This window comes from Saccopteryx leptura, chromosome 3 (genome assembly GCF_036850995.1).
Source record: "Saccopteryx leptura isolate mSacLep1 chromosome 3, mSacLep1_pri_phased_curated, whole genome shotgun sequence".
NCBI classification, from domain to species: Eukaryota; Metazoa; Chordata; class Mammalia; order Chiroptera; family Emballonuridae; genus Saccopteryx; species Saccopteryx leptura.
Window position 1 is genome coordinate 285,982,471 of NC_089505.1, and position 21,242 is coordinate 286,003,712.

Sequence of the window (21,242 nt, forward strand, 5' to 3'; positions counted from 1 at the left end):
TACTGCTTCTCTTGAGGTAGATTGGTATAGGGCATGTTATCCTGATGATAATGAAAGCCTTTGGTTTGCATTTGGAGATACAGTGGTACCTTGAGATACAAATTTAATTCGTTCTGTAACCGAGCTTGTAAGTCAGTCAACTCGTATATCAAGCTGCCTATACTGGACCCATGCACCAACACACCAACTAGCGGCAGCTTCCTGAATCATGACTCGTATCTCTGAATTTTGCTTGGATCTCAAACAAAAATGCAGACCGAGTCACAGCTCATATCTTAAAAAAAAATTTGTATGTTGGTCTGTTCATATCTCAAGATACCACTGTATTTGGGAACTCTGGAAATATTTAATGTTCTGTAGATGCTACTTGAGTATAACTTTTACATTTCAAATATAACCTTTTATTCAGCAAGCAAGAAAGCTTAGTTTCAGATATCCCTGGTAGAGCAGCCATAGCGCCCCTGGGCTCCCAGAATTGCCCAAGACAGCAAGACCTGGGAAGTCTTGGGGAGATAGAGTGTCACTTGTGGAAAAAGAGTCCATTATCTTGAAGCCACTCCTGGAATCATTGTCAAAAGCAATTTCTCAGAGTTAATGCTCAAACCTTAGAAGGCTCCTCCTGCCATTATGATTGAAGGGGCAAGGGAGGGAGCCAAGCCATCTTGGTCGGCAAGTGTCATCAGTCATGATGAGCCACTAATCCTGATGAGACTTCTGATAAGACTCTGGTATGATGACAGATGAGGCCGTGGATAGCAGTTAACTCAGTCATTTGTAATCATTACTTTTTGGCCATTCAGTAACCATCCTGTGAAATTATTTTCTGCATTTCTCAGAGTAGAAAAAGGAGCCGAGCTGTTACCTGGTGAAGCAGCCCAACAGCTACAAATGCTTGAAGGGAATGTTCTAGGCTCCATCAGATCCAACTTAAAACCCTTCCTCACCCAGATTACCTGCACTGTCTCTTGGCAGTGTGTATTGGTTATGCATGTGCTACAGATGACCAGCAGGTGTGGACGAGACACCAAACTGTTGAACCCTTCTGCACTCTGGGAGGCTGTGTTGGGCCAGGAGTGACTGAAGCACTTGGTCCAGTTGTCTCTAACTAGATAGCTTCTTTTAGTTACCCCAGTGGGCCATACAAGTATTACTATTTTCTCTGTGTGTCATAATATGAAAAAAGGTTAGGAAGCACTGACTTAACCTCTTTGGTTTTCGTTTTCCTCCTTTTATTCAACAAGCAAGACAGCTTAGTTTCAGATATCCCTGGTAGGGCAGCATTGTGCCCCTGTGCTGCCCCGAATCACTAATAAACCTACTGTGGATATAATTGCTACTGATCTCGGTTAGGAAAACTGCATAGATTAGATCTACAAATGTAGACAGCGAGGAAACCATAGATAGAGCCCCTCTGTAAGTGGGGCTTTTAAAAATTATCCTACAGGCTTTGGCTGGTTAGTTCAGTCATTTTGAGTGTTGTCCTGAAACACCAAGGTTGCAGATTTGATCCCTACTCAGGGCACATATGGGAAGTGACCAGTGAGAGCACAACTAAATGGAACAACAAATGAATGGTTCTCTTTCTCTCTCTCTCCCTTCTTCTCTCTGTTTCTCTAAAATCAATCAATCAATAAAATTATCTTACAAGACCATTGTGAGGATCAAAGACTTAAATGCATGTGAGGGGGCTTTAAGAGCTTCCATACTTTTATTAGGTGTTATTACTGGCCACAGAGAGATAGGACTGTGTCTCCAGTTTACCGTCTTTGGCTGTGCCTTTGAGAGTGCTATAGAATACCACTTGTTTTTTAAAGTTTATTTTTAAATTAAATTTATTGGGGTGACACTGGTTAACACATTCATATAGGTTTTAGGTGCCCAATTCTACAACACATCTCTGTATACCGTATTGTGTGTTCATCCCCTCAAGTCAAGTCTTCATCCATCATCATTAGACAGACTTATAGATAGAGAGCAGGCTGACCACTGTCGCAGGGTGGGCATGGGCTGGGTCTGGGGAAGGGGGATGGAGGGATTGATCAGAAAAAGACAATGAAAAGATAAAAAAATTATGGACATGGACAACAATGCAGGAATTCCATCTTTAAAAATCTCAAGTCATGAAATCAATGCACTGCATCTTTTATTGAAGTATAGATTTTGTTTCTTGTGACTTCCTTTAAGGCATCTACTAAAGCAGAAATTCCTTGCCTGCCTGCCCAGTGATGCTGAGGATATAGAGCATCTTCCTTCCGTGGTCTATCTGCATTTACTCCCCAAACTCTCTCAAGTCTACCCAGGCTCAAGCCTTCCTTCCCACTAAAAACTGGCTTTGCTCCCTCTTAGCCTGTGTTGCCTTTAAATGCAGGTCCATGCCCCGGGCCAAGAGCATCTCTAGTTTCCATGGTTTCAGCATCTGTGCTGTAGGGTATAAGCTGGGTGGTGTTGACCCCTCAGCTAGTTCTGAAGAACGACTACGCCTCTCTCCTCTCAGCCCTGCAGACAGAGAGATCTCATGGACCGAGAGGAACTCCCTTCTGTCCTTCTCACCAGGCCTTAAGCCAAATGTTACCTTGATAAATGTGTGAAAACCAAGTCACAAAACAATATACCATAAAATGTAACACTTGTTTTGTTGGTGCTGGAGGTATGAATCATATTTGATTTCTTCTTTAGGCCTTCCTGATTGTTTCAGATTTTCTATAGTGAAGCTGAGAATGTATTAAATTATATTTTTAAGGGATGCACTCAAGATGTGTTTCATGAAGGCAAATAATAGCCTGACATGCCTTCATACTTGCTGGCTCAAAATTACTGCCTCTGCTTCCAGAGCCGGGAGATGGGAGGGGTGGACGGCGGGAGGGAGGGAGAGAGGCAGCAACGTGGGCCATTGAATCTCCTCTCTGCAGACATTGCTCTGGCAGCAAATTCCAGAGAGCTTGTCTATGTGGGGGCAGCTGGACTCCCATGCTTTCCCCAAGGTGTTTTATGGCCTTTTCACAATGGTACTTTGAATAACTTTTTAGTTATTCAAAGATGATTTCTCTCTCTGCACTTTTCTTCTGTGTTTCTGCCCATTCCTTATCTTATGGTTAGCTTCTTCATTATCTCTGCTTTTAACTTCCTCCTTCTTTTTCTCTCTTTTCCAGCCCCCTTCCTTAATGCTCTTCACCTAATATTTAAAGCCAAATAAAGCATGGCGGTGAGAAAGAAAGGATTTGATTATGTTGGATGGGCCATGGGGGTTAGGGGGTGGGATACAAAAACAGATTTATCATTTGGAGCTAGGTGGCTGCAAGAGTGGTTCCAGGGCCAGTTTTATCCCTTTACTTCTCTAGAAGGTAATTTAATTTTCAGATGTGTAACAACTGACATATATTCATTTAACTTCATCTTTAAGGTTAGGGAGGATTGCCTGAGAAATTGATGCTTAAGCTAGGTCCTAAAGTAGATAAATAGAGTAAACTAGTTAAAGAGAGTGGGACGGGATGGGAATCCAGGGAGGACATTTGGCCTCAGCCAGGAGGATGCTGCAGATATCTGTGATCTAATCTGTCTTTCTGCTGTGTGTAATTCAATGTCCCTGTACTCCGGGGAATCAGCATCATCTCTGAGAGCTTCTGAATTAATCAGTGGCATCACTGCTTAGTCCATGTACTAGGGATCCTCAGTAATACCTCACCTTTTTTGTTGGTGATTTAGGAGCAGGTGCTCTGGACTGAGACAGACTTGGGCTTGAATAACCCCTGCCCTGTCTGACCTCCTGCCTCCTCCCAAACCCTTTGAATAGTTAACTCTACTCTTTAGGACCCCAGCTCAAGCCTCAGTTTCTCAAGCAGTCCTCCCCTAGCCTTGATGATGGAGTCATATTCCACCTTTATACATTCTCATAGGATGATAGGTCTAGCCTTTACAACACATCCCAACATTGGGACGCTGCAGGATTTGTGAGGTTGGACTGCTGTCTACCACCCTACCACACTCTAAGCTTCGCAGCTTATCAGCTCTAAGAGGGCAATGTTTAATTCTGCTCATTAATGCATCCTAACTGCCAAGAACAGAGCTTGGCACATAGGAGATACTCAATAAGTACTCATCAAATGAATTAATTACTCTTAGCTCCATACCTTTTGACTGTAGGACCTTAAGCAAGTTATTTAAACTCTCTGAGCCTCAGGTCCCCCAAGGAAATAGGGATAATTATCCTTCATTCAGAAAACTGTGAGATTTACATGGACAGTGGTTGTAAAGCACCCAGTATGGGGCGTGTATACCTAATAGGCACACACATGAAGTACTTCTTTCATCCCTGAGTCATCCAGAGTAGAAGTTTAAAGATTTAAAGACTAACTACACATGTACGACTATTTCTTTCCCATCCTCCCTTCCTTGGTACGGTGAGGCACAGAATGAAGGGTCAGATCAGATTCTTGATTTTTCACTAATGAAGATGACCTTGGTAAAGCATTGGTCCTTCCTGTGTTTCAGCTTCCTCATATATGTGATGAGAAGACATAGATAAATGGTCTCTACAGTCTTTCCCGACTCTCCCCCTGGGTCTCTGCACAGGGGTCAAGGGTAACATTGACCATGGTTATTCTTCTCAGTACAAGATGAATGGAAGCCAAACAGAAATGCAGCATCAGAACAGAGAGAAGGAAATTAGGTTATTGGCCTATCTATTTTTAATACAAGCCGAGTTTATTTTAGTAATACAAGTGAAGAATGTTTTAAAATATTTCATCGTGACAATGCCCTTTGGTAACAGCGCAAGGATTTCTGGTGTATCTTCCTTCAAAAGAGCCTGAGGGCTTTGTACATCCTGTCTCATTAATTCTCAGAGTGTCCCTAAAGTTGGATAGGAAAGCATGATGAGTTCTGTTTTATATGCAGAGAAACAAAGCTCCCAAAACGTTAAGTAGCTTACCCAAGGTCGCATGGTAACATCACTGTTCCCAGGAACCCAGGTCCCTATCTGGCACACCAGCCTGTTAGAGCATTCTGCTTCTAGTCTCTGGAAATGTGCCCAGCCATGGGTGAGGTCCTGGTTCTGAGCAGCGTGATATTTGAAGTGTGGTTTCCTGGAGGATAGACGACTCTTTTCTGAAATGAGAGGGGTGACAAGTAGATAAAGGGGGATTGAAAAGGCTAGAAGTTAGTAGAAAGTTTTCCCCTCTTTTTCTCCTTCCATCCCAAACATTCTTTCCCTGGACCAGCTAAGGCCCCATCTCAAGGGCCAAGCGTTAGATTTGGTTTCCATGGTAACAGTGCTAGCTGAGCTTGAGGCTCCAGAGAGCCAGGTGCATTGACTGGAGGTGTGCGATTCTAGGTCACCTTTCTGGCTGACCTGAAGGGATTCTGTCTTCCTCAGTTAGGAGAATGTTGCAGGCATTTGCAATCTAATCAATCTTTCTGCTGTATTTAACTCGGTGTAGCTATACTCCGGGGCAATCAACATCATTTCCCAGAGATCTGTGTGAGAGACTGGCAATTCTGGTTGGGCCACGTATCAGGGCTCCTCAGCCGTGTGTCCTATCCTGGTTCTCACTAGCTCTGTGACAGGGCAGTTGGGCTTTCTGGGCCTCAATCTTCCCGTTTATAAAAGGGGTCAACTAAGAGGACTGTTGTGAGGATTATGACAGTGAATGGCGCTGAAAGGCCTCTGTGAGTCATCGGTCCCGATGAGCGTGTAATGGTAGCTACTCTTCTGTGCTCGCTTATTCTTGGGAAAGTGAGCCATGACCTTCTCTTTGGTCACCTGGTAACTGTCTTTTCCTAAATTGAAACATCAAGTCCAGAAAAGGCCAGTTGTTTCTGGATAGCTTGTAGCTTCTTGTCTGACTTCCCCAGAGACTGGGGGTCTCGCTGGCAGATGGTTATCCCCACAGGCACTCCCTTGCTGAGAAATGTCTTTCACTGATGGACCTGGTTTTCCAGGCTGCCAGGTCTTTGTGTCACTTGCAGTATATTAATTATTTAGTGCCTGGTGAAGCTCTCTGAGATCACAAGATAAAAGGCCTGGTGGCAGTTCAGTGTCTTCCTTTTGATTATTATTCTAGTCAACATATATTGGGGGGAGAAAATAGACTTGAGGTGACAGTGAGGTGAATTTCTTAAAGAGTACAAGCAAGACACAAAAATGAACCCTGAACTGATAGTCATGTTGCCCTGCTAATGGAGACATTCTGGCCTGGTGTGCGTGTGTGTGCGTGTGCGTGCGTGTGCGTGTGCGTGTGCGTGTGTGTGTGTGTGTGTGTGTGTGTAGAATCAGGCTACCTGGAGACTGATAGCCTCTTAAGTGCCCTCTTGGGTCAGTACAAGTGTCAGTTAGTCGTCCTTTACTGCCACCCAGACACCCTGAGACCCCCCCTGGCTAGGTAGGTAAGATCAGTGACCAGGAATACTTGGAGCAGAGTTCTAGTGCAAGAGGGGACACTGCAGGGTTCACAAGCCAGGCAGAAGCACTTGTTTGGGAAAGTGAGGTCATCTCTACATAAGTAAAAAGGTAGCAACTTGGGACACAAATTCTGAAGGGGTGGCATCAAATGTTACATTACCTTTATTATCTGGTAGCCTATGTAGACATAGTCAAGAGATGCCTCTGATTTGACCCTGACCTTGATCTTGGGAAGTATATTTTATATGAGACTGAACAGTGGCCCCCATGAAAAGTTTTTCTCTACTTTCTTCTAAATATGTGAGCTTGAGATTTGTAAGTGAAATTAATATGCTATTATACTCCATTGTATCGGGATCAACCAAAGTAGCTTGAACAACATGTTTGATAAATGGCTTAAATGTCACTGTCATAAGTGACAATAAGCAGTGGCGGTTAAGGAGGCAGATAGGCCCAGTTCAAGTTTTGCTTTGGCTCACACTGAATCCCAGTTTGACTACTTTGATGAGGCTTCAGCTCAGGGAAAATGGAGAATCTTGGAGAAGGTAGGATTTGGATTGGCCTTTAAGAAAGGGTAGGATTTAGGAAAGCCGGGGATGAAGAAGGACATGTTAGGCAGAGATCAGCTTGGCCAAAAGTTTGGAGACTAATGAATAATTGAAACCATAGAATGTGACAGATCCTGAGTGGGGAAAAAAGGCTGAAAAAGTAAGAAGTGGCCAAAATGTGAAGCTTCCAATTTCAGCTATTTCCGCTATAACCACTTTGTTATTCCCTCTTGGTGTGGGTCTGGTCTACCCTGCAGGTAACCCTCCTTTCAAGGGGCCATGGTAACAGTTTCCTTCCTATCACCCTCAATAGTCCTTAATGCTGAGCCTGGGGAGGAGTGCTGCCTTTATTAGCTGACAGATGTGGCTCACCATAGAATGAACTCAGTAGGTATACACAGGTTCTTTTGGGGTTGGGGAAGAGGCAAGAAACATGTCAAAATGATGACTTTCGACTGTGTAAAAGAATGCTATACCAGATAATTTTGCTTCAGGACTTGAACTACTGAAAGAGTGCAGCCCTTCCCTGGCAGAGCAGGAGTAGGGCTTGGAGGAAGGTAAGGTGAGGCAGGCATTTAGTTCCATTCAAATTCCGCCCCTAACACTAATAGCTCCTCACTGAATGAGCCAGCTGTGGGAATGTGAAAGCCAGCTATGGAGACCTGACAGTGCGTGAATGGGAGAATGGGAGAGGACCCTAGTGAACAGCTAGCTCAGCTCCTCATTTTCCAGGCCTAGAGAAGGTGTGGGAGGTCTCTGTGTTTAGGACAAAGGCCACATCTGCTAACTCTCCTTTTTTGTTCATTCTGAAAATCATCTCTCTGTTTTTCAGACTAAATCAACAACCTGTTACAACTTCAACATCACTGCTGACTCTAGTAGTCATATAAATTTACTGAGAAGGTTTCTTTGGCTAAACAGGTACAGGCTAAACATAGTGAATACTGAACTGGTTCCTAGGGCTGCCAGCCCCAGACGGGAGGCCCGCTCTGTGCACCCGGCCTCGCTGCGCCTGCTCACCACCACCGTTTGCCGTTCGGGCTACTATTTATTTGGCCACATTAAGCTTTGCTTTGTGTGACACAAAATCATTGTACAAGAATGCATTATTAAGTGTGTTTTCAAATATGGGGGAAAACTAGCAGGCTGTCACTGATTGTTTTATTGTTGGAAGGAAAATAAATAATTAAAGTGTGTACAAGGCAAGGCAGGAGCAGTTCCAAGGACTGTTTAGAAGAGAGGCTTTTTTACATTTTATTGATGTAGATTTGTAAAACATGCTTACTAGTAAACCCAGGGCATTTGTGTAAATAACCATCGCAAACCCATAACTTTTTATTCTTTATGCCAACACACGTATGATATATTCACTATATTATGTACATTGGCTTAGGACTAAACAGACACAGAATGAGACATGTAAAAATAAAGACTTGAAATAGAGATATTGCCAACTGGCTTGACATTGGGGAGCAGAGATGGTGGACAGTTGGCAGAGCTAAGAACTAACTACTAAATAATAGAGAACCAGCTTTTTGGGAGCACTTTAGATTTCTGGATATTGTATTCAAGATCCCAGATATAGGATATGAACCAAGATTCTCATTTGTTTTAGATTCTGAAGCAGAGATAGGAGCATAAAACTTGAAGGATGGCATGACCAATATTTGAAGAGTACATCATGCACACATTCTCATCTGGCCCTTATAAAACCTTGAATGTTAGTCAAAAGCACATTGTTCTCATTCTTATCTTTGTCAGAGCATTGGGGTTCCACAGAATATATGATTAGCCTACAGTTCAACAGCTAATTAGTACTAGAGCTAATAATTTTCTCAAGGGCTCTGGTTTCATTCATTTGACAAGTATTTATTGAGTGCCTACTATGTGCCAAGCATGGGTTGTAGCAGTGATTAGTAGAGAAGATACACAATACAGAAATTAATATAAATATTATATAAGAAACAATAACTGCAGCACAAGGGGATAAAGAGTAGCTAGCTTGTGGAGAGTGATTTTTCCCCACAGGGTGAGAAGGAAGCTATTTCTGAGGAGGTGACACCAGGCTGAGACCTGGGTGGAGCGAGGGGAGGCTCATGTGTGTCTGGAGGAAGGAGCTTTCCAGGCTGGGAGCAGCGCCGTGGAGTGCGCTCACGAGTCTGAGGGACAGCAAGGAGGCCGTGGGGCTGGAGCGCCATGAGCAAGGGGAAGATGGTTAGGAATGAGGTCACATGGAGACTTCAAGGGGGAGGCAATGGCAAGAAATGCAAAAGCTGTTCAGGGCGGAAGTGTCAACCTAACTGCTGAGCGGAGAACCCCCTACAGGTGAGCAATAGTAGAAGTAGGGGCTCCCATAGCAGCAGTCAGGGTGAACGGTGATGTGGGAAGGATGAAAAGGGGTAAAATTCAGGGAAAGCTTTGTTGGTGGATTGATGTGGGGTGTGCGAAAGATTCCCATGAGGTTTTTGGCCCAAGCAATCACTTTCTGAAATGGGGAATACTTGAGATATAGGTGGTGTGACATAAGTGTTTATTTTGCACGTGTTAAGTTTGAAATACTTATCAGGCAATGAAATGAAGACTCCAAACTGCAGTTGGATATCCGTGTTATTGTTCAGGGGGGAGAGGTTGGGCCTGGAGATAGAAACGTGGTAGCACTAGTATTTAAATTCTACTTAAATTTGTGAAACTGAATGAGATTATTTTGGGAGTGAGTTTAGATAGAGAAAAGGCCCAAGCTTCTCAATTTTTAACAATTATCTAATAATAAAACAGAGGTCCTCCCATCCCCTGAATAAAAAAACAAAGCTGAGTTTGTCTACATGTCAGGCAAGGAGAAATTCACTGTGAGTAGTTCTCTAAGGAAGAGAAGTCAGAGTTGTAAAGCCATAGGAAGGGGGTTACATGATGGTTATGCTAATTCAAACTGAACATCAGCACTTTGGAGAGGAGAGAGTGAGTTTATAAGTCTGTATCTGACTGGTTAAAACAAGTCTCTTGTTAGTTGCAGTCCACGAAGAGTCTTGTTTCCTGGGGTCACTTGGAATTCATGGTCTTGGATGTTTGTCTGCTGGTTAAAGCCACTGTAATGAAATACAACATTCAGCCATGAAATCTCCTAGACACTTGCAGCTGGAAAGTGGAGAATGTTCGTTTCGTACAGCCTGGAAAGTGGGAAGGACCTGGCAAAGAGTAGTAAAGAGGACCTGGCACCGAATTAGGAGGCAAGGACCATGGCAACCAGAGACCATGTGGTCACCAAGACGCGAGGAATCCAAGAAGCAGGGTGGTTGGCAGGGTCCAGTGCTGCTGAGAGGTCTAGTCAGATAAGGACTGAGAGGCGGTGTCCACTGTATCTGCAACTTGAGGTTGCTGGTGACCTTGACGTGGAGTAGTGGAAACAATATTTTACTGAGTAAAATGGAAAATGGGAGGGAAGAAGTGGAGACAGGAGCGTAGACAAGTCTTTTAAGAGATTAATCTGGGAGAAAGAGCAGGGTAATGGGACAACAGCTGAAGGGGACTACGAAGGTCAAGGACATTTTTTCTTTCTTTTACTTACGATGCATATGTTTGCCGCCGATGAGACTGACTTAGCAGAGAGGGAAACTGTTGATGTAGGAGAAAGGGAGGACTATTGCAAGAGCAGATTCCTTGAGAAGGATGAGATTAGCACCCAGTGGAGAGGCTGCCACTACTCCCGAGTACACAGTATAAAACAGGAGAAAGGGTATAGAGAAATTGACACCTGTAAGTTGGTAGATTTGCTTCCCTTTTCTCAATGAAATAAGCAAGGTTACTGGCCGAGAATGTGAAGAAATGGAGGGAACCATAGGTTTGAGGGGGAAGGGGAAGTTGGAAGTGGTGGTACAGAAGAAAAGGAAGGTATATCCAGCTCATCGGGGAATGCGGTAGGATTTCTGGGCAGTCCTGAGAGTTCTCGTAAGGTTTGTGGTTACGAATTTAAAGCAAGACTTGTCAGCATTGTGACATGCAGATTCCTCCTCCCTTTCTGTTTCCCTCCTCTCCCACCACCACATTCAGCTGCGCAGGACAGTTGTGAAGGAGGAAAGAGGCTAAGGAGTTGCATTGTTTGCAAGGGAATTGTTATGGTGGGGAACCCCGGATTCTACTGAGGACGTGAGGAGGTGGGGCACTGGGGGAAAGAGTTGTGTCAGGAAGTTGGGGTTTCACCCTGCAGTGCCAGGAAAGGGCTCGGGGGTGGGGGAACCTACAACAATGTTACCTAGCCTATCAATAACGCCCTCAAGCCAGAGTACATTTCTTTGATTTTCTCACCTCCAGTGGTGGTGGCAGCGGCCTCAGGCCTTGGAGAACCTGAAAGCTCATGCTTCCACTTCCTCCTTTGCTTTCCTTTCTCCCCCCTCTTCCCTAACAGCCGAGATACACCCTGCTTCAGCCAGCGGGTCTTAATTCCCACCTGCATCCCATACGCAGTTCCGGTCAGGCCCATTGCGCTCTGATAGTCACAGTTTCAGAGGGAGGCACCAAGAAACAAGCCTTTCTCTGTGCACGTGGCTGCATCTCCCGGCATCCCTTTCTCTACGCCGGGGTGGAGATGGGAGGGTATGAATGTGAAGGGACCACGAGCCCCTTGCCTGCACTTGTTACCTACAGAGGTACTTCCTTCTTTATATTCGAAATTTATAAATACTCTATGAACCTTGACTAGAACTCACATCCAGTGGTTTTCAGCCTTTTTACATTTGGGAACCAGTGAAAACAGGAGAATTATTTCCAGGACCGCTAAGGCAGAAATCACCCTGTGCATAGTGAATTTGACTAAGATCATTGGTTAACTCTTTTGTGGATGGGCACAAAATTTCTGGTGTACCGATCCATGGGCCAGCAGTTGAAAGACACTGCGGCATCTGTCTCAGTGATTCTGATATTGGAAAACAACTTCTTTCATGCTGGCGTGTTTTCCTCGCGCGTTTCCTTATCGGGAGGCTTTGGTCGATCTCTCTGTTTGTACCCCAGCCTCATCCAGTAAATCACCACTTACCTTCCTCTGAGGATCATGTGAGCTCAGCCTGCTGGCAGAAATTCTAGGAGTTCCTGTAAGGGCGAGATAAAATTTCTGCTTTCTCTCCAGTATTCAACTTTGAAGAGGCCCAATAATTTATTAGCATTTTTTGATACAAAATGCTTTAAGCTTATCTTTAGGGATGACCCACAGTGACACCCATGGTTTTTTACTGGGCCATGATTCAGTCCTCAGAGCCCTTTCTTTTGAATGATTTCAGATATTTTTCTTTTATCCCTGAATATATAACCTGGCCCTTGTCCATATTAAAAGTCATCTGTCATTCTGTGGCCACTCGCAGATTCATAACTGCTTCCTGAAGTCTAGCCCCATCTGCTTGGTGCTTCACATCCAGGAAGAAGTCAATACCATTCCCAAACTATAGTTTAAGAAAAATGACCTCACTTGGAAATCAGGAAATATAGCTAGGCTTGGTCTTCCTGTTGCTTCAAAATTACTTAAAATTTGAGCTATACTGATGACTCAGGCATAGAAGTGCGAATTTTTATTCACATGGAGGTCATTGTGGAGGTAAGTTGCCAGTCTTCTCAGACCCCTCACACTGTTGTCCTGTTTTGGAGCTCAGTGGTGACCTCTGACCTTAGCCCTTGCCCTGTAGGGGCCCTGAATGTCCCTAGGGCTGTAGAAGAACACCCTGCACTAGTGTGTGGGGGTCCATGAAGGGTGATGAAAAAGCTGTGGGCAAGAGCATCAGACCAACCTGATCCCTTGCCTGTTTGTTGGATGGCCGTGGTCAGAATATCAAACCTCTATCCACAGTTTCCTGGCTACAAAATGAGGACCAACAATAGTACTTATTCACAAGGTGGTTGTAGGAAGTGAATGTAATCACACATTTAAAGCACTTAGCATAGTGCCTGGTCTGTATGTGTTCAGTTCATATTGTTAATTATTTTAAAGTCTAATAAACTCAAGCCTGCCTCCAAGTAGACCTATCCGGCCCCGGGCCTCACCTCTCAGCCCCATTGCCCAGTTTCTAAAACAGACGTCTGCGAGAGTGAAATGAGGCGGTTTCTCTCCGAAACTTACTGGCATAGCTCCCAACCCCCTTCAGTGCCTTTCCTCTGAGCCATTTTGTAGAAATGCTACCAGAAAGATGTATCCGGGCTACACATTTATTTACTAAACAGAACTTATCCTCAAACCCTTCCTTCTTTAACAGAAAAAGCTTTGCCTGCCATAAACATTAGCAAATAGTGATTGAGTTGGGGATTTCAGGGAAGAACTGCATAAGAGCATGTAATGCATGGTGATTTGATTTGTAGATTAATTTAATTGTTTAAAATTCTAATAAACTTTAGCCTGCCCTCAAGTAGACCAATTTGGCCTTGGGTGAAATTACTTTTCACCACACAAACCCACTTGAGGTACTGTTATGCAAAGGGATAATATTGCCTTTGCTCCTTTCCTCTCAATCCTTTTTCTCTTATGCAAATGAGAAACTGGAATCCTCTGGGGCTTTTTGGACTCTTGGCTCTGTGGAAAAACCCATCACCTTGCTTTTTTTAAAAATAATATAATTGTCAAAAACTCGTAACTTCTGAGTGCTGTTTCAACCCTCTCATTGATAAAAGAATAACCCAAGCAAAGAACATTTAATGAAGTTACAATTCTGAACATAGAGTAGAAGCATTATTTGCATGAGATGAATTGAAGTTCTCTATACAGTTTCACAAGTTCTTACAGGCAGGATAAATAACCTTTGGATTGGACTAGTGGGCCAACCCATTAAGTAGCCTGGCTTCTAGTTCATCTCCCAGAGATCTTCAGCATGGTCTCGATCACAAGATTCAGGCTTCTTGGATTTGGCTACCCTTGGTAGAAATGTACATTAGGATGCTAAGGTCAATTCAGTGTTCTAGTGGCTCAGTCTTTTTCCCCTCATTTCCCAATGGATGTCATGAAAGCCTTTTATGAACTTTTTTTTATAAGAGTGACAGCTAAAAGACACATTCCCGAGTACATGGATTATTATTCTCTTTGTTTTTATGTCCAGGTCCCAGCTCCTTAGAGTCACCAACAAATCTGCCTTCTTTTCCTCCTGATTCTTTTGCATGGAATCTGACCTGGATAATGAAAGATTCCTTCCCTTTCCTGTCTCATCGCAGCCGATATGGTAAGTAGAATTTTGATAGTTATTTGTGATGCACAATCGCCATCTTAAAATTAAGGAAGCTGTGAATTTCAGTTTGTTATACATCTTCTTCATGGATTCCTCAACCCACTCTACCCAAAGGGAGTCTTTCTGTGTCCTTCGTCTTCCATCAGCACCAGACTTGTCCTCTCCAGACTCACATTCTATGTCCTGAAGGAAATTAATGGCTTTGTTGCTGCCGTATCTCTTTGCTCCCAACCTTTATGGTATTCCCAACATCCCCTTGCCAATCATTAGATGTAATGCTTATTTGCATTTTACAGTGATTTTGCAGATAACAGGGTTCTAACCCATGAGTGTTTCTAATGATGATGCTTTCTTGATAGGAGATTGTTATTATGAGGGTTGCAGGTCTTCTGGGCCCCAAGATACCTTGAAGGTAACTAACCTGTCCCTAGATATTATTTCAGGTCACTTGATTCCGCAGCAATCTCAGGGGTAAGGAGGCCAGGCCCCATTTCGTTTTTACAGATGTAGAAACTAAACTTGATAAGATCACACAGAGTAGATTCTCTAACTACAGAACTGGAATTCTTCCCTTATGCCCACCTTGTCCCCCAGGGTCTGCCTGCTCAGCCAGGTTTTATCCTAGGAGCCCGTGGAGAGCCATATTTAGGTCATAATAGGATTCTTTATTCTCTGTGCTCATCCTGACAGCTTATAGGAGCTGGGCCTCTACAGAGGAAAGAGCAGCTTTGGAGGAGAGCTGATGTATTTCCAGGTGGACATTTTTTCTTTTCTTGAACTCCTCTAGAGTGAGCCCCATGAGGGCAGGCCCTAAGCTGTGGTTGTTCCTCACTTTATCCCATCACATAGAAGATATTCATAAAAGTTGTGCATGGGAAATAAAAGTAGAAGGCTTCCAGGGATGGAACTCACTCATCAGGCCAGATTAAATTAAGTTTTTATGAACCCAGTGCAGCTCTGAGTTCTAGATCCCTTCTGGGCGTGTTGGCTTATTCCTGAAACTCAGTCTCTGCCCTTGGGCCTGAACTTTTTAAAATGCACCTAACAGAGATCTTCCACTTGCTGCTGTCCCTCATCCATTATGCAGTTAGTCTTGGTTAATATTAGCTATACCTTTCATTTCAAATTAAAAAAAAATAAATACATCAAATACCCTAGGGCAGTTTAGGATTATACTCTGCTGGGATGTTTCCTGCTAGTCCAAAGCCTCCCTCGTGGGAGAGGAAGATCAGTAGTTGTCAGGAGATCCAAGATAAGAATCACTAAGTGATTTTATTTAAACCAGACACTGAATGTCATCTTATAATAAGAGCAAGTGTCTATAAATAATTGAAATCTGGTCCTTTGTATCGTTATTGCCTTTTAACCAGATTTGTGATAAAACTTGTCTTTGGATAAAATGTTTGAAGTCACTCAGTATCTCTACAAGATGACAACTTTTATAAAATGCAGACTGTCCAAAAAAGGCAGGTTTACCTCCTGCATGACACAGAGGACATTGCGCTGGTTCTCGGTGGAGTGTCCAGAGAGAAGTTGCAGGTTGAGAGGAGAAAGTCACCAGAGGTTATCTAGCGGCTGGCCCTGATACCTGCTTCCTCTCCCCGGGCCTCATCTTCCTCATCTGTAAAGTTAGTGTGGAGTAGCATGCCGCCTTGGGGCAAAGGAGTAGATCTGGAGGATTCCCAAGGTCCCTTTCAAACACTTCTTGTCACCTAAAATCCTCATGATCTCCCTTCTTGAGAGAGGGGAGGACCCAAACCATTGGCCAGACATAGCCCAGATGCTCCATGGGGATGCCAGAGTCGGCACTGCCATTGCTGCGGACTCACAGGGAGGGAAGAGCTAAGTGTTGGTTGGTGGTTCCTTGACTGAGGGCAGTGGTGATTTCAGAGCCTCTTCATCATCTTAGTATATTTAATGAGCTGAATTAAAGACCCACCTACCCCCACCACCATCTCTGTGAGCCTGTTTAATGCCAGATACTGGAGGCAATATTAATACCACACTGAGTAAGACTTACTCCTGCTCTCTCAGAGCTCAGAAGAGAGAAATAATTCTGTAGGCAGCTAGGCTCATTGCCACAAAGATGCCCAGAGCACAGAGGTTGAGGACTCACCCTGAGACCTACTGCAGAGCAAACAAGGCTGAGACTCCTGTCCTTTTAAGGCTGTTTGTGGAGGCTCAGTGCATATGTCTCTGTAACCAAAGAGGCCACGAGGCTGGGTCAGTGGTGATAAATTCATACCTTTCAGCTTCCTACCATGAAAGACATTTTAAGAAATGTTAACAACTTCATTAATTTTAAGACCTCAAACTTGGGCAGAGAAATTTGACTGGAAAATTGCCGCCTGAAGGGATAGTTCTTTAGACAGTGAGAAGTAACTAAATCTCACTGCGGGCACTTGTGTGATAATGTTTGGTGCCTGGCTGGCTGTCTGCACCTGCATTCTGGGAAGGAGTCATGAAGGTTGACAAGAGTAGGCATCAGCAACCTGACCACAGGCATTGAGACGGACAGCGGCGGGCCAGCCCTCTCCGGCAAGCTGCCCCATCTTGAATTGAGTATAACTTTCTTTTCACCAGTGTTTTATGAGGAGAGAAGACGTGGAAAGAGGCTAATAAGATTTACTCACCCCCAGCTTATAATTATCTGTTTGAGGAAAAAATTTGACCTTCCTTTTTGAAGTCTCCCTTTATTTCTTCTAATTTACTTTGGGCCTTTTATGTTGTGTAAAATATATTCTCTTCAGTGACATTTGGTATCAGATTTTAGTTCTTTCTCGCCTCTTGTCTTGAATGACAGGAGCCTGCTAATTTTATCATTGACAAGCAGAGAGCTGCACAGTCATCCCCCTAGGCTTTGAAGGAGGGAGGACATCTGAAGAAAGACTTTTTTCCTTTTATCACCAGTTCTTATGCCTTAGGACCTATTTATAGGCTTGACTACAAAGATTGGTCCCTAACTACCTACCCAGATAAAAAGCTGTTCCATCCATCCAGTAGTTCCAGGTGCTAAGAGATTAAGGCTACTGTGTGTATGTGTGTGTGTGTGTGGGGGGTATCAATAACTCACTGGGAACCCCTGAGATCTAGAGCCACAGAACAGGTGGTATCCTGCCCAATTGTAATTCATGTTGACCCACTCTGGTGTGGGAAGAATCAGATCAACATTTAAAGAGAATAACATAAACCAAAGTTTATGGCCCAGATGAAGAGAAGAAATAATTTTCATGTATATAAAAAAAAGTTTAATACTTTATGAAACTGTTTTATACCCTCTTTCTCACTTAAGCTTGTTACAAAATCGTGGTGGGTGGACATTATTTTATATAACATTTTTTATAGAAATGTAAATTGAAGGCCAAAGAAGTTTATTGATGTGCCCCCAAGTTATGGAGCAGGTGAACAGTTAGAAAAGACTGAACTCATATTTTCTAACTCCGAGTTGAGTGCTCTTTCTACCACATCACAAAGTTAATTCAAAGTAAAGTCTGCTATTAATGAGAGGACTCTCATTTCCTAGATAACCTATTGTTTGTACCAAATGACAAGTTTGATATTTAAGATCTGGGGTGCTATAGGACCAAGACTTGATGACCATAAATTGAGACTGTCCCAGGCAGGCTAGATAATTTACCTCTTCCTAAATATAGGTATAGGCCTTTTGGCACCATGGTCCATCTTATATCCTCCAGCATAGACTATGGTCTCTGTTATTTGTTGAATTGTGGCCCCCCAAAAAATATATTGAACTCTGAACCCTTAATACCTGTGAATGTGATCTTATTTGGAAATAGGGTGTTTGCAGATGTAATAAAGTTTGTTCATACTGGATTAGAGTAAGTCCTAATTCAGTATAACTGGTGTCCTTATAATAAGAGTAAACAGACACAGACACACAGACACATACACAGAATGAGCACCATGTAAAGATGGAGGCAGAGATTAGAGTGATGCAGCTACAAGCTAAGGAATGCCGAAGATTGCTGCAGGCACCAAAAGCTATGAGAAAGGCATGGGACACCTTCTCCCCTAGAGCTGCCCAAGAGCATGGACGTGGCGATACCTGGATTTTGGACTTCTGGACTCTGGAACTGAGAGAGAATAAATTCCATTGTTTTAAGTCCTCCAGTTTGTAGTACTTTGTTATGGTAGCTCTAATAAACTAAAGCAATTCTTCATTCCCTAGTCCTCCAATATCCAGAGCATTAACTCCTGGAAAAGAAAGCTCCCTCTCAGCACCCTAATATCAGAGTACAACAAAGTCACTTTTGGACTTTAAATAAAAGTTCTATTAAAACTTTCTCTGCTTTCAAGCCCATGGGACCATCCAATTTAAGGACTGGTGCTTTTGGAATGAAAGAAATATTCGACTTTTTAATTACTTTCGCTGCTGCCACTACCATCGTCACCAGTCCTGTTAATATATCAATTCCTTTTACTGAAAAGATGGGGTAAATTAAATATATTTCTCCCTCAAAAAATAGTCAACCTACCACAGAATCAAAAATGGAAAAGAAAAAGGCCCATCAGTCCCTGGTAGGATTTGTTTCAGAGCTCTGACGGGAAGTCAGCTTGATCACATTTCTGAAATTACCTATTTAATGTGGCTGGCGGGATCAGCCATTCCATCCTCCAGAGCCTGGCATTGGGGCAGAGCAGCTCCTAGCTCCCTTGCGGACCACTGTCAGGGCTCAAAGCTTTCTTACCACTTCTTCTGCGCTGACAGGCCAGGACTCTGTGTTCTTTTCCCACCCCTGTTCCACTGAGCTGGGAAGTCAGCTTCTTTCCTCGCCCCTGCCTCTGTATTTTTATCTACAGCATGGTAAGCAAAAGGCCTGTGAATGCATTCACCACAAAAGCTGAGTCCCAAAAGGGACAGCAATGCAGGCAGTCATACAAGACCAAGGGCAGGAAACATCTGTCACCCTGAGGACCTCTGGCCTGCTGGGAGCCAGTGAACTCAATCCATGGATATTAAATAAAAAGCAGTTGGTTTAGGTGTTTCAAGGAGAGACTTGTTTAAAATGTTGCATTTAATCATATCTCTTACCTTTAAAATGAAGACACATAGATTCATTCAACAAATACCAACAATTTATCTCTATGTTAGTGGCAGATTGAGTAAAAAGAAGCAGAAAGGAAACAAGTCAGGTTAAAACATAATAAATGGCTAACCAGCTGATACAAGGACAAGAAAAGCAAATCAGAAGAGATCCATTTTAGCAGTTGTCACAGCCAGAGAGGCAAAAGCATTGACAAAAGAGAAAGAAAGAGAGAGAAACTGAGAGCAAGAGAGACAGGCCAACAAGCATGGAAAGGATCAGTCAGGGCTGTCTGGGCTTCTGTCCATGAGTTCTTTCTCCTGCCCACATGGTCTCAGCTTTCAGCCCTGGACAGGCAAATCCCTAATGCTTGGGCCAATTTTGACCTCCCTCCTGAGGGTCATTTTTGCATCCCTACCTACATGCATCATTTCCCCCTTAGTGTGTCTCTGGCACCACATAGATGGGAGGGTGGATATATAGATTCTTTGAGTACCAACTGTGTGCCTGGTTCTGCTCTAAGCATAAGAGTGACAGACAAGTAGGACACACTGCCTTCCCTCAAGGAGCTCTCAAGGAAGAGGCAGACCTTCTCACTCCATGACAAATGCAGTAACGGAGGCATGTGCAAATCTCCCTTAAAACACGGAGCCAGGCAGTTCTGCAGAAGACATTCTGGAGACGAGAATGGGTGAGCTGGGCCTTGGACCCCAGGATCCACTGAGAACAGTGAGAACAGCATTCAAGGCAAAGAGAATGAATGTGAAAAATGATGGCATTTAAAAAATAACACTAGGGTGGTATCATCCCCCTCTTGAAATCAGAAAAGATTCTGATTTGTGCAGGGAATGGTCATTTCCTGAACATGTCAAATTCTCCAAGAGTCCCATTTGATGATGCCCGTTCTCACAAAACCTGGGACTTCCCTGAGTATGTCTTTTCAACCAAATCACTTTACCAGTTTGTATTTTATTCCTTTTATGGCCCAAGTGTAAACTAGGTCACCTGATAAAACAATCATAGATGAGTCTAATTTACCTAACTGAAAAGCAGAGATGTTAAATGTCACTTTTATTAAGGTGACCAACTTTTTTACAATGAAAAGGAGGACAAAAATAAATTGAGGAAAACAATATCATAAATAAAAGAAACATTTTATTCATTGCAACAGTAATACACTATAATATGATAAATGCATAATAAAAACATTGATAATATTTTATATTGTAATTATGCCTGCATGCCTATTAATTTTTAATAAAAATTATAAGAGAAAAGTACTCATTTAGATGCAAATATGTCACATCACATGCAATGGATTGATTCTGCATCGATGGAATACGGACATTTACAGATTAGTCAGTCTTTCCAATATCAAAAAGTAGGACATGTAGGAGGACACTTTTCGAGGGAGGATGGAATTTACAAAAGAAGGACTGTCCTCTCTAAAGGAGGACGATTGATCACCTTACATCTATCTACCCATCCATCTATCTATCATCTATATATCTATCACTCATACACTCACCCAATGGGTGTTTACAATTTGCCAAACTCTTTGCCCCTGCCTTTCATAGAGATTACAGCTTATTTCACTTTTATCACAGTTCTAAGGTGGTCCCAGACACCTATCTGGAAGGTGCTTTTTAAAAACTTGACATGTGATTATTTTAATATGTGTGTGCAGTACTCCTGGGTCTGAGGAACCATCAAACCTAATAGGGAGATTTGCTGGGGAAATAAGGCTTTTCAATTTTGGCAGAGACATAGTATGCCTGTTCATTTTAGTGGAGCTCCTTTTTGGAAACCATGTAGGGAACATTTATAGCCAGCAGCTGGTGACCACATTAACCCCAAATTATAATCGCCTGCAAGGTTGTGGACTTCATTTATCCCATTTTACACCAAGGAAGGTTATATAATGTATCTTTCTGCAGTACTTCAATTATCTGATGCCACAGTTTTTCTCATATCGTAGTTATTCATGGTCTTGAAACATCGTGATTCCTTTACTATAAGCTCTTAGAGGTCAAGGAATTCACGTCTTGATCCACTTTGCATC

The 21,242-nt window shown here is 43.1% G+C and overlaps 1 protein-coding gene across 1 annotated transcript in view; it reads left to right on the forward strand.

The window, feature by feature from the left end:
* The window catches only part of ALK (ALK receptor tyrosine kinase), a 693,423-nt gene that overhangs the window by 177,271 nt on the left and 494,910 nt on the right, over nucleotides 1-21,242 (forward strand). The window contains exon 2 of the mRNA XM_066378600.1: nucleotides 14,010-14,129. Within this exon, the coding sequence (XP_066234697.1) occupies nucleotides 14,010-14,129 (120 nt within the window). The remainder of the gene's footprint in view (nucleotides 1-14,009; nucleotides 14,130-21,242) is intronic.